The 13,069-nt window shown below is 35.4% G+C and overlaps 1 protein-coding gene across 3 annotated transcripts in view; it reads right to left on the minus strand.

The window, feature by feature from the left end:
- Positions 1-273: 273 nt before the first annotated feature.
- ANKRD46 (ankyrin repeat domain 46) overlaps positions 274-13,069 on the minus strand; it is a 37,856-nt gene continuing 25,060 nt past the window's right edge. For all 3 annotated transcript variants that reach the window (XM_027850022.1, XM_027850024.1, XM_027850023.1), the window contains 3 exons: positions 11,353-11,693; positions 7,477-7,635; positions 274-2,745 (listed from right to left, as the gene is read on the minus strand). In XM_027850022.1, coding sequence (XP_027705823.1) covers positions 2,529-2,745; positions 7,477-7,635; positions 11,353-11,663 — 687 coding nt within the window. In that variant the 5' untranslated portion in view covers positions 11,664-11,693 and the 3' untranslated portion in view covers positions 274-2,528. The remainder of the gene's footprint in view (positions 2,746-7,476; positions 7,636-11,352; positions 11,694-13,069) is intronic.

Below are 13,069 nucleotides of genomic sequence, written 5' to 3' on the forward strand. Positions count from 1 at the left end.
AATTTATCTAAATGAGTCTCGGTAGTCTTGCACAGAGAAAATTCATAAAGACTATCAGTCAGATAATGATGTTCCCTGACTGTATATGTTCCATCTAAGTAGGTTTAAAAAGATGTCTTGGGATCCTTAAACCATTCTAATTCTGCAGTATCAACCCACTGTAAAATTCATTTTAAAAGAAAGGAACCAATACAAGCAAGGAAAGTGACTACAATGATACAGAAATAAACTAAAAAACAAAACTAAAAAACAAAAAACCACCACCACCAAAGCTTGGAAAACACAAACACGTTTATTGGTGGTATTAGTCAATACACAGAATAAGGTCTACAAAGAGCATAGCACTTAGAAGGACACATTACTCAATCTGTAACTTTTAAAAATGCAACATATCTGAGAACCAACTATGCACATCTTTGCTGATTTGCAAAGCATTCATTCTGAATATCTTTCTAATTAGGTTTTAAAGGATTCCAGTTTAGGGTTATTTCTAGTTTTCCTGCATTTATGCCAACTAGGATGGTTTTATTTGCATCTAACTTAAAAATAAGCCTATGTACAAGCCTATTGTGAAGCAGTAACTTTATCAAAAAATTCAGACAGATCTTTAAGTAAAGATAAAAACCACATAAAGCAGCCTCAATCTGGACACAGAAATATAAAACTAAAAACCATATGAAGACATAAAAAGAATAAGAGAAGCAAAATGCATAATTTTATTCTACAGTTTCTAATTCTAGAAAACACTTCAATTAGCAGTAGCTTAGGTACCTTTGTTCTAAGACATAAAACCATTAGTTTGCTCAAAACAATTTTCTCATTTCTTCCAACGAATAATTTTCAACCCTTCAGATTCCTTTTCTTAGCGACCTAATAATATGATTTATAACATTCCAGAATTATTAACAAATGGGGCCTTCAGCCTTACTGCTGAAGTTGCAATATGGTTTGGGGGCCAGCTATGAATTTACATATCATACCCATCCACAAAATGTTTACAATACCCAGGACAATACTGTTCAGCAATGCTAACTCAGAAATATCCCAACACTATGTGCCATCAGAGAACTACTGACATTGAAGGGATTGTTATGAAAATAATAACAAGGCCTCCAAACAAGATCATAAACAAGAAGATGAAAACATTACATGGTACAACTGTGAAAATGTAACTGTCTTATAAGATGAAGTTTATCACTAAAATAATAGCACTGCAGAATTAAACTGACAGCCAAATATTTTGCACCACAATCTTTTTTCCTCCAACCATTAAGAAGAAAATGGGTTTTCTGACATATTTTTGATGAATACGAGGCTTTTGAAATGAAACGCCAGAGAAAAAATAGGAAATCAAACAGGGAAAACTTAACTTTTCAAGCTTGTTTTGCATAGATACCAAAGCAGCCTGAAAATAAAAAACAAACTAAACAGCACAACCACCCCCTCAAAGACACTATAACACCATTAACACAATATTACCTGAAAAATAAATAAACATAAGATTGACTCAATCACTTCTAAAGGAACAAAAAGTAAGGATTGAAATGTAGCTCATTCCCAAAGCTTTGTTTGGTTCGTGACTGAACAAGAAAATATCTGAGTGGGTCCAGACATGTGGCTTCATAGCTGTGGGGAGCTCCTGGTAGTCCAAGAGTACAGATCAGCAATTTATCCATAATGCACAGTCTTAGCTAAATGGGGTAGTGAGGGGGTAAGTGGTTTGCTCATGGTCACCCAGTCAATAAATGTTAGATTAAGGACTTGAACCAAGGTCTGCCTGACCTGAAATATTGGCCTTCTATCTACCTGGATCACAGATTTAGAGCTGGAAGGGATTTTAGAGGTCATTGAATCTAACCCCTTCATTTTACAGATGGGGAAACTGACGCCCAAGGTAGTTAGGTCATCTTCCTCAGGGTCACACAGCTAGTGTCTGAGGCAGGATTGGAACTCAAGTTTTCCTGATTACAGGTCTGGCACTCCATCCATTGTACCACCCAGCTGCCTATCTGCCCATGTTACCTCTCAATGTGTTATAAAGGATAGTATAGATGCTATCAGTTTAAAATATGAGTTTTTCATCCTTCTTTCCCTCCTTCCACTAGAGAATGTAAGTAAAATGTTTCAAAGGGGGAAAATGCCTCAATGAAAATACCTTATATCATATCAACTTTTTTTTTTAAAAAACTTCATTTAATTGGTCCTTGTGACAAGATAAGATTTCTAGATTAACAATTATTAGTCATCTTATTTTCATTCTTTATTAATGCTTATGTTTTACCAGAATTGGTTGCTGCTAATCCTAGCCTGTACTAAAATGTTAGCACGTGTCAGAGGTAGCTTTCAAATACTTTAAACTTTAGAACAGTTAATTCAAATTAATAAATCTCCCTTCCTAAAGAGTAACAATACACCAAATAGTGTAAAAGCCAAATAATATGGTGCTAGCTCTGCACTAGGAGAAGCATTTTGGAAAACTCAGAACACAGTTGAGAAGCAGGCAAGGGGCACCTGCCTTCTTTCCAAGACTAATGCACGAGTTCAGGTTGATTTTCCACAAAGGGAAGAACACCACTGACATAGTATGCAATTCCAAGAGAAAGTAGTGCAATGACAACAATCAGAAGCAACACTCTCCAGAAGCCCAGATCCTCCACAAACTCCTGCCATGTGGTTCGGAAGCTTGAGAATACTCCTTCACCTTGTTGTAAATTGGGATTAAGGAGAGAATGGCTTTCCATGGCACTGCAAAAGGAATAAAAATATAAATGAAAGTTATAAAAGATAAGGCAATGTATTCTTTAGTTATTCTAAATATCTCAAATAGCAAGAACTTTTTTTCTCCACACCACAACTCCTGTGAAAAGGACAGCAAATCCAACTTGCTAATACAAACAGACAGACACACAAACACACACACACACACACACACACACAAACACCACAATTGTGTCTATAATTACTTTCTACTCATGTATGGATTTACTATTTTTAGTCTGCCATCTGTGGACCCAAAACGTGTGTTGGCACCAGCAAAGTCTACACTGGATAGTAAATTGTTACAGGACAAGGATTTTTCGTTTCAGATGAAGGAGTCACAATCAGACATACTAGAACAAACCAAAGAACAATCTAACAAGGACACTAAGCAAAGATATATTTAGCTCATCTGTTTTATGTATAATTTTAATCATGATTTCACGTTTATATGATTATCTGTTTTGTTGATGGTTATTACATTTATAATAAAATAAAATTTTAAGGAGTTTTCCAACAGACTCTAAACCAAAAATAAAATTTAATTTTCAATAAGAAGATATTTCAATGAAATGTCAACTCATGGATATTCATATTCTAACCTGTGTCGGAAATCACAGGTCAGGAATTAGCTAATGTCCTTCTTAAAAATGTGGCACACAAACCTGAACACAATATGCCAGAACACAATATGACCAGGCCAGGGTAGAGGGTAATTATTATCTCTTTGCTTTGGATTCTAAGCATCTATTAATGCAGCCTAGGAGATCCTGTGGTTGTGATACCGAAACTAAAGATGTGCAATCCCTCCACATTTTTAATGAGAATCTACACAGAAATTTTTAAAAGCTCAAAATTAAATTCTACCTCCAGAAAAGCCCTAAAAACAAATGGATAAAGAAGTTTAGGAAGGAGAACTCTGTTAAACCTTAATACAAAGTTTTAAGAGGACAGAGTAATCCAGGGGCCAGATCAATGTCATTTAATACATCAGAGCTAGTGGCCAACAATTCTAAGTCAAGAATTAGGTATGAAAAATAAAGATTCTGCTGAACTGTCTCCACAAAGGCATGGAGCTCCAATTCCTTTAGGATTTCCTTAGACAACCATTTTCAGAAGTTGGTTTTCCATCAAAAATATCTTATATTTTCCATGGCATATTCAGCTGTACTATAAGGGTGAAAATTTGTAATGTCTGTTGCTTACTTTCTCAAGTCACCCATATAAGAGTCAAAAATAAACTGTAAGATTAAAAATGCTGAATATATTAAAAATGTTGAAGTACTTTGAGTGTGACAACCTGTCCTAGATTTTGAGACCCTTGTGAGATGCTATTTCTTAGCTACCATATTCCTGAGGTAATGGAAAATGCTGTATAAAAGAGTTTGGCAAATTAGCTCACTCTAGTTCAAAGAAACAAGTTAAACTTTTCGTGATTTTGTGAAACCTCTGTAGCAACGCTGTGCTGTTAATCCCCCATGTTAGTCAGTCCCCTGGCTTTATTTTTAATTTAAGAAGAAAACCAAGGGCTTAAAAATCCATTGATTTTAAAAAAGAAATTATGAAAAGCAGAGTTCAAATATAGCTTTTGCTAGGAATAAAGTGAGGTAGAAACATATGCCTTATAGTAGGCAGACTTTTTAAAATTACAGGTCTTTTTTTTCTTTTTCCATTAAGTACTGCATAGTAATAAGATTAAATTTCAACTGTTGCAATATTACCGTGAAGGACAAGGATGGAGTAGGCAAGTCAGATAACACAGAGATTGATTTAATTTTTTCAAATGTTAATATATTATCTTAGCAACGTACATATCTACAAGTAAGGGAGAACAAATTCTCACTCTGAAGCTAGTTGAAGATTTTATTAAAAGGTATTTAAAAGAACAGGAGTCCATACATCAAACAGCTACTCAAACTAACTAATCACCTTCTGGTTAATAAATAATCACAAAAGAGTTAAAGTAAAGTTCAAGATAAAGAGGTCCTAAGTAGCCCTTAATGGATCAAATAAAAAGTTCCTAATACACACTAAACAAACCATACTTTAGCTACTTTCTAACTAATATTAAACAAAGTTGGCATAGTGTCTTTGAATTATTTTAGAAGAAGATTATCACAGTTGCCAGAGGTCACCATTTCTAACAAATAATGAAGACATGATATAATGTTATTAATGCACTTATATGGCATTCTGGCCATAAGGTATAGATCACTGACATTATTTTATGTACAAGACAAGCTTAAATCAGTAAGCTATAGGAGATTTATAGAATTTTAGAACTGAAAGGGACCCTTAGAAATCATCTAGTCTGCATTTTCCAACCTGAACAACACCATAAACAAATAAAACTCCTAAATTCTCTGACTGCCCTTCTCCTTTGCCTTAGAAAAATGGCTTGGGGATGGGAAACACAAATTTAGAGACAAGAAAGGAGTCCAGAGTAGGAGAAGCAATAGGCAATATACAACATGCAGGCTCAAGGAATATTTGTTGTTGGTTTTTTAATGTACAGTTTTAATGAAGGATGAAATCAGTGGTTAATAATCTTGTCAGCTTTCTTCTTTTCCTAATGAAAAAGGTGAAGCCCAGGTAAATTAACTAATGTGATTATGATTTTTGACCAAGATCATATGGCTAGTTAATGATAAAGTCATAAGTAGACTGAGACTTCAAATATTAAGGCAAAGATAAATAGTTAAGATATTCACCCTCAAATTAAGGTGTGAGGAATATGTGATCTTTTGTTTTCAAATCAATTAAGAGCTGAAGTCAACTTAAGGGGTACCTGAGGTGACTGTTTCTTGGCACCTTTCTCTTCTGGCCACATAGGCCAGGGGCAGAATCACTTAGGCTCTAAATAGTTCAGGAAGCTCCTTTCTCAATTTCCATTGGAAGGCAGCTGTATTCTCCCTACTTGATTTTTATTCTTTCTATTTTCTCTCAAGAGAGAGATTATAGGGGCAGCGAGGTGGCGCAGTGGATAGAACACAGGACCTGAAATCAGGAGGACCTGAGTGCAAATGCAGCCTCAGACCAAACACTCGACACTTAATAGCTGTCTGACCCTGGGCAAGTAACTTAACCCCAATTGCCTAAAAAAGGGAGAGAGAGAGACAGACAGACAGACAATGGTAGATCCATCTTTAAAGAAAGAGATAAAAAAAAAAATCCCAACCCAAACCCAAATCTATATCACCAAGAAAAGAAGACAGAGATAAGAATGTGACCAGTTTGACTGTTTACTTTGAGACTAGCAAAGCAAAAGAGGACAAAGGAGTGTTTCACTTCAGAAAGTACAGGATAAAGGATTGTTTTATATTTCTAGTTGGCCTTGACTTCTTTGTTTTGTATTATTTGTGAGGTGTCAGTTTTCAGTGATTACTCATTGGGGGTTTCCTTCTAGAAAACTAACCTTCAATTTCTTTATAAGAGCACTCAGAGAGTAAGGTTCTGAGTGCTCTGACAGTACTTAAATGAAACAAACTAATGTTTGGGGGTGGTGTTAATGGTCCCCAGAGGGAACACACTGGCCAACCTGGAGATGGAGAATAGGAAGCAAAGTAAAGAGGGAATAAAGTAAAAGTGGAAATGGTGGATAATTTGTAGAAAATGGCATTATTTGGAGAAAACTTCTGGAGAGAGAAAATGAAAATAGTCCCTATTTTCACAGGGAAGGATTTTAACAAGTCTAATGAATAGACCAAATGGCAATAAGCCCAAATTCTGGGTATAATTCTACTGAAAATTTGAGGAAAACATGTGGAGAACATTTCTTTTTTGCCTTGTAGTTTACTTTAAATTACTCAAAAGACTACTGAAATTAAACAGGTTTCTGTTAGAGCCTTCTCTTGGAATCAATGGAGCCAGTGAAGTTGGGAGAAAGGGCAAAATCTCCTTATGCCCTTGCCCTATCTCCTGATCTGTTTTTGTCAATTAACATAATATAGGAGTTGTTCCTAAGTCTTCTAAGTCACAACCTCAATGCCTCTGGTGACTGAAGATGCTGAAAGTCAACTTAAAATAACTAGATGTTTTTTAAAAGCACATACTTCTTCCTTATCTTGAAATTACCAAAGAATCATGAAATATTAAAGCTGAAAAGAGCCTTAGACACCATCTAGTCTAACCTCAGCTGACAGATCAAAATGGGGAGTTAATACCCAAGCTAAGTAAGGAGAGGGTAAGGCTGCCCTTGAATTCAAGTCACTTGGCACTCAACTACATCCTTACATCGTAAAAGAACTGTCGGAAAAAAAAAAGTGGCAGATTTGACTGCTAAGTTACTGCCAGTGACTTGTGAAAGATCATGGAAAACAGGAGAGGTACCACAGACCAGAGAAAGGCAAAAGCTGTCCAGTTTTCAAAAAAGAATAGTTTGCAAACTATAGGCCAGTAATCTTGACTTCCATTCCTGGGAAGATTCTAAAGTAGATTATTTAAAAGATGGTTGGCAAGCACCCAGAAAGAGTGATTACAAAGAGCTAAGATGGCTTCATCAGAATAGCTCATGTCAGACTAATCTTATTTCCTTTTCTTTAACAGGAAAATTGTAACTGGAGGTAAAAAAGAAGGATGTGGGAGACAAAGCAATCAGAGCTATGTACTTGAGAAATCAAATACAAGAGCTCACAAAATTTTAAACCCCAAATGATCTACAGGCTGACACTAATTTTTTTTTTCTTATTTTTAAAGTTACTTCAGCATTCTTCCAAATACCTTTCACTTTCAGCAGTCTGCATGGTCTCCAGCTTAGAATGGGCTCCTCTGTTAAAACCTTTCACTTCTTGCTCTTCCAATGACTCCAGCAATCGGATGACATCTTTATTCACTCCCCTTCGCTTTGCCAGTACCAGGGGTGTTGCACCTTGGTGGTTGCTTTAATTGGGAGAGAAAAAACCCAAAAAACAAAAGCCTTAGAATAAGAATAATAAATGGGCAAAAGTTTGATTCTATTGTTAGCATACATTTGATAAAGATCTAATGGAACATTCCTACTTTACCAATTTAATTAACAAACATTCATTCAGTAAATATTTATTGAGTGCTTGTTGTAGGTTAGAGCTAAAGGAAATATATGATTCTTCTCCTCAAGGAGCTTATAATCTAGTAAAGGCTGGAAAAAGCAGATATACAAGTAATCATAATATTATGTAGAATGAAATAAGTGGTACAAGAGAGTTACAATGTATTCTGGGAATATAAAAGAAGGAGAGAGATTATTTCAGGCTAGGAGAATCAGAGAGGAGTGGGTATTTAAGTTTTGAAGTATGGGTAAGATTTTGGCTAAGGAAGCCAAAGTGAAAAGCATTAATTGTAGATAATACAGCGTAAGAAAAAGCAGGGAGTTTGTAAAGCAAAGGGTTATATATAGATTGTTCAGTTTAGCTATAATAAAAAGTGCATAAAGGGAAGTAATGAGAAATAAGGTTTGAAAGGAAGTTTAGAGAAATGGTTTTATACTAAATTCAGGAATAAGGACATTATTCTGCAGGCAATGAGTTGCCACTTAAAACTTTCTATTGTACATTCTATAATCAAGCTTCAATCTGAGTAATTAATTATCCAATACTGCTCCTAAATGAAATCCTGTCAATATATGAAAAACGTGATAAACAAAGAGGGAGCTAGGTGGTTCAATGGCTACAGTGCTGGGCCTATAGTCAGGAAGACCTGAGTTCATATAAAACTTACTATCTGTTTGACCCTAGACAAATTATTTAACCTCCGTTTGCCTTAATCCACTGGAGAAGAAAATGGAAAACCATTCCAGTATCTTTGCCAAGATAATCCCATATCGGGTCATGAAGAGTTGGACACAACTGAATGACCAAACAACAACAATGTGATAAACATATAAGTTCTGGTAAGTCAGTGAATAAACACCATTAAATAAAGCAAAATGATAACTCCTTTTTTAGGAATTTATAAAAAACTCAAAAGTCTTAAATTCTTTCATACTTGTAATGATCATTTTACAAGGATATTTATGCCATATTAAAAAGTCTAAGAATAAAGTAACTCAGGCAACTAGAACTGCTTCAGTTCAATCAACTATTGATTTGATATCCAATAAGTCTGCCTGAAGACTGCTCTTTTACTTCTAAATGAAAAGCAAAGGACACTTGAAAACATCACTATCCAAACAAAACACATTGTTCCTAAAGATTTCTCCACTTCCCACTGGAATAAAAAACAAAAACAAAATACCACTTCAGATAACCGAAAGGGACCACTGAAAGGTCACCTTGGAAGAGAACATAGTATGGAGGAACTAAAAAAAGAAAGCATTTATAGCATTCTTCTTATAACAGTGGTGAGCAAGGCATGATTCTGGGCTAGAAGACTAGACGTGGAAGTGGTTAGTGATTTATTTAGTATATGCCCCCACCAGATGGCCAGCCAAACCAACAAAAACAACATCAACAAGACAGAAACTGAACCAGAGAAACAATCACAGCTAATTCCCTTCACTTCTTGTTCCATAGCTCTAATGGAAAAAGAACCACTTACAGCTTTTCTCTGATTTAGAATATTAAAACAGATGACAATGCAGCAACAGTTACAGAAATAGACTTGTACAAAGATGAAACTTAAAATTCAAACTCAATCTAAATGTAGTCTGACACCTATCACGCCCTGAGATCAGCCTAACATTAAGGAATCACATCACAGAATCATAGAATGTTGAGTGCTAGAAGAAACATTGGAGACCACCTAATCCAATTATCTCACAATCAGATGAGGAAACTGAAAACCAGAAGGTTGAGATATTTGCCCAATCACAAAGCCAACTGACAGCACAGCACCAACCAATCAGAGAATGTGGCTTTGAGTTCCAGTTTTGCCACTCCCTACCTGTGGACAAATCTCTTCACTTCTAGGATCCTTGGTTTCCTCATTTATAAAATTAGAGGGTTGACTGAGATATCACTAAAGTTCCTTTCATCTCTAATGTACTGTGCCATATTATCTGAGTCATAAGAAGACAACAAATCTCATTAACATGTCTTGCTATTTTCACATGAAAAACTTCATAACTTATCTAGATATAAGACCAATGGCTCCCAAAATTTTCTGTCACAATAATTCTGTTGCCAAGGCTTTAATTTTGGTAATTAAATCAGACAATAAAATAAATAGGCTTGGATAAGAAGTGTTCAATTGTGGGCTTACTAATGGTGGGGGAAAGGATTGTGTGTGTGTGTGTGTGTTCTTTTATTTATTTTTTAAAATTTAATATTTTATTTTTCCCCAATTACATACAAAAACAATCTTTAATGTTTGTTTTTTTTAAATTTTTGAGTTCCAAATTCTCTCCCTCACTGCCTCCTCTACCACCCTCATTAAGAAGGCAAGCAATTTGATATAGGCTAACATGAGCAGTCACGTAAAACATATTTCCATATTAGCCATGTTATGAAAGAAAACAGACAAAAAAAAGTAAAAGAAAGTAAAGAGAAAGTATGCTTCAATCTACATTCAGATTCCATCAGTTCTTTCTCTGGAGATAGCATTTTTATATCATTATCATTAGATCCTTCACAATTGTCTTGGTTCACTGTACTGCTGAGAATAGCTAAGTCATTCATAGTTGATCATCATACAATATTGCAGTTACTGTATACAATGTTCTCCTGGTTCTGCTCACTTCACTTTGCATCAGTTCATGTAAGTCTTTCCAGATTTTTCTGAAAGCATCCTGCTCATCATTTCTTATAGCACAATAGCATTCTATCACAATCATATGCCACAATTTGTTCAGCCATTCCCCAACTGATGGGCATCCTTTCAATTTCCAATTCTTTGCTACCACTTAAAGAAATGGTGCTATAAATATTTTTGTACATATAGGTCCTTTTCCTTTTATATCTCTTTGGGATAGAGACCTAGTAGTGGTTATTGTTTGGTCAAAGGGTATGCATGGTTTTATAGCCCTTTGGGCATATTTCCAAATAGCTACAGAATGGTTGAACCAGTACACATTAGTGTCTCAATTTTCTCACATCCCTTCCAACACTTGTCATTTTCTTTTTCTGTCATATTAGCCAATCTGATAGGTATGGAGTGGTAGCTCAGACTTGTTTTAATTTGCATTTCTCCAATCAATAGTAATTTTGGGCATTTTTTTCACAGGACTATAGATAGCTTTGATTACTTCATCTAAAAACTTCCTGTTCATATCCTTTGACCATTTATCAACTGAGAAATGGCTCCTATTTCTACAAATTTTACTCAGTTCTCTATATATTTGAGAAATGCGGTCTTTATCAGGGAAACTTGCTGTAAAATTTTTTCACAGTTATATTACTATGTATTTCCCTCCATCTTATTTTCCCCATTTATCCTACTCTCTCCGTTCACTCTGTTCATTCTCAAAAGTGTTTTGTTTCTGCCTTTTACCTCCCCCAATCTGCCCTCCCTTCTATCAGCCCCCCTCCCACCCCACTCTCTTATCCCCTTCACTTCCTACTTTCCTGTATAGTAAGAGATTTCTATACCCAACCAAGTGGGTATGTTATTCCCTGTTTGAACCAATTCCTATGAGAATAAGGTTAAAAAAAAAAGGATCTTTAAAAGTACCAATGCACTTACCAAATGTCAATTTTGAGTCCATTGGAAACAAGGAATTGTATAGTATCCACGTGACCACAGAGGTGAAGGGCTGTGTTTCCTTGGTAATCCGTGGCCAGAAGATCAGCACCAAATTTGTGCAACAATTGGCAGATGTCTACATTTCCTCGGGCTGCAGCAAGGTGAAGGCCTGTTCGGCCTCTACTATCACGAATGTTTGGATCAAAGCCACTTTCTAATAGCCTCTTGGAATAGTTAAAATCCCCATCGATACAAGCCTGCAGCAGAGGCACGTTTGTTTGAGAAGAATCATTTACAAAAACGTAGGACATTGCTCTGATTGGGTGGAGGTGATAGGTAACCTGCAATTATAAATGAAGCAGGTAAGACTTGCTGAGCTGAACTAAGTCAAAGCAGTCAAATACTTTTGATGTTCCATTTCTTCTCAGCCTCGCCCTTTGTTTCTAATTTATTATCTTATCAAGTAAAAAGCACTGACAACTAATTCAAATTTTTTAGTACTTTAATAAAACAATATTTTCTTTTCAACATCTTCATACACAAAATTAGAACTACTTTGAAGTTCTGCTTTCAGTTAACCGCCATGACTGACTAAAAGGTGATCATTTTAACTAAGGCTCAAGATGTCAAATGTTTATGATGTGAGATTACATTAGAAATTCGCAAGAATGGGAAAGGTCACCTTTAAAACTCAAAGAGCTACCTAGTGAGACTCCTTCATTAATGTAATAAAAATACTAAAACTGAAAAGCAGCTCTTATTTAATGGAATAAGCCTCTAATGGGATTTCCTCTCATTTATCTGTTCCTGATTTACATTTGAACTACTTTATGTAATTAAAAGAGAGACTAGCCCAAAGTTAAGAGTGCAGCACTCAAGACCGAAGGGATTCATGTATTTGGTGTTAAAGGGGTTTGCCCTGCGTTCTTAAAGAGGGTGATGCCTAACAAAGCCCTGTTAGAACACATTCTAATGATTTAAAATGAAAAAATATTAAATCTGAAATAAGAAAACTGCAGAGAATAACTGGAGAAGTGCTTTGGTAACTATTTTCAAATATAAAAAAGGAGCTTAGGATTTTGAGTTGTTTGGGACCTTGGAAAACACCTACTCCAACACCTTTGTTTTACAGTTGAGGAAACTGGCTCTTATAAGCCACAAGGATCATAAACAACAGAGCCAGAATTCAAAACTAGGTCCAGTATTCCTTCCATTACACCACTGGAAAAAAGAAGGCAGATTAGCTCTCTGAAGAGAATTTTCAGGGAATCGTTTTAAAACACAATAAAGAACTAGGTAAGATTTTTTAAATGCATATTTTCTGGTTGTATATATCAATGAATAATTTAACAAGTTACTAAGGTAAAAGTATAGGATCTCAGTCATTAGCTATTTTAAGGAGAAAAAAGGATCCATCCATCTAGAATTGTTTGGGTACAGTTTTGCCCACAAGCAGGAGTATGAAGAAAATTCTTGACGTTCTCTCCAACCCTATAATTCTTAATTGTAATTTTTAAAAATAAGAAACATCAATAACCTCGTAGGGAATGCCTTCTTCCTAACCACCTCTGAGTGCTTTCAGCTAAGATTACATTTCTGGTACTTTGCAAACATGATTCTGAATTACATCATGAGGCCACACTACTTCTCAGCATGACCTCTTCTACTTTACTAAATTCAATGCTACTTTTATGTCTTGGGTTATTTTCTCCATTCC

The sequence above is a fragment of the Vombatus ursinus genome, unplaced genomic scaffold (assembly GCF_900497805.2).
Source record: "Vombatus ursinus unplaced genomic scaffold, bare-nosed wombat genome assembly UNPS02008961.1, whole genome shotgun sequence".
Lineage (NCBI taxonomy): Eukaryota > Metazoa > Chordata > Mammalia > Diprotodontia > Vombatidae > Vombatus > Vombatus ursinus.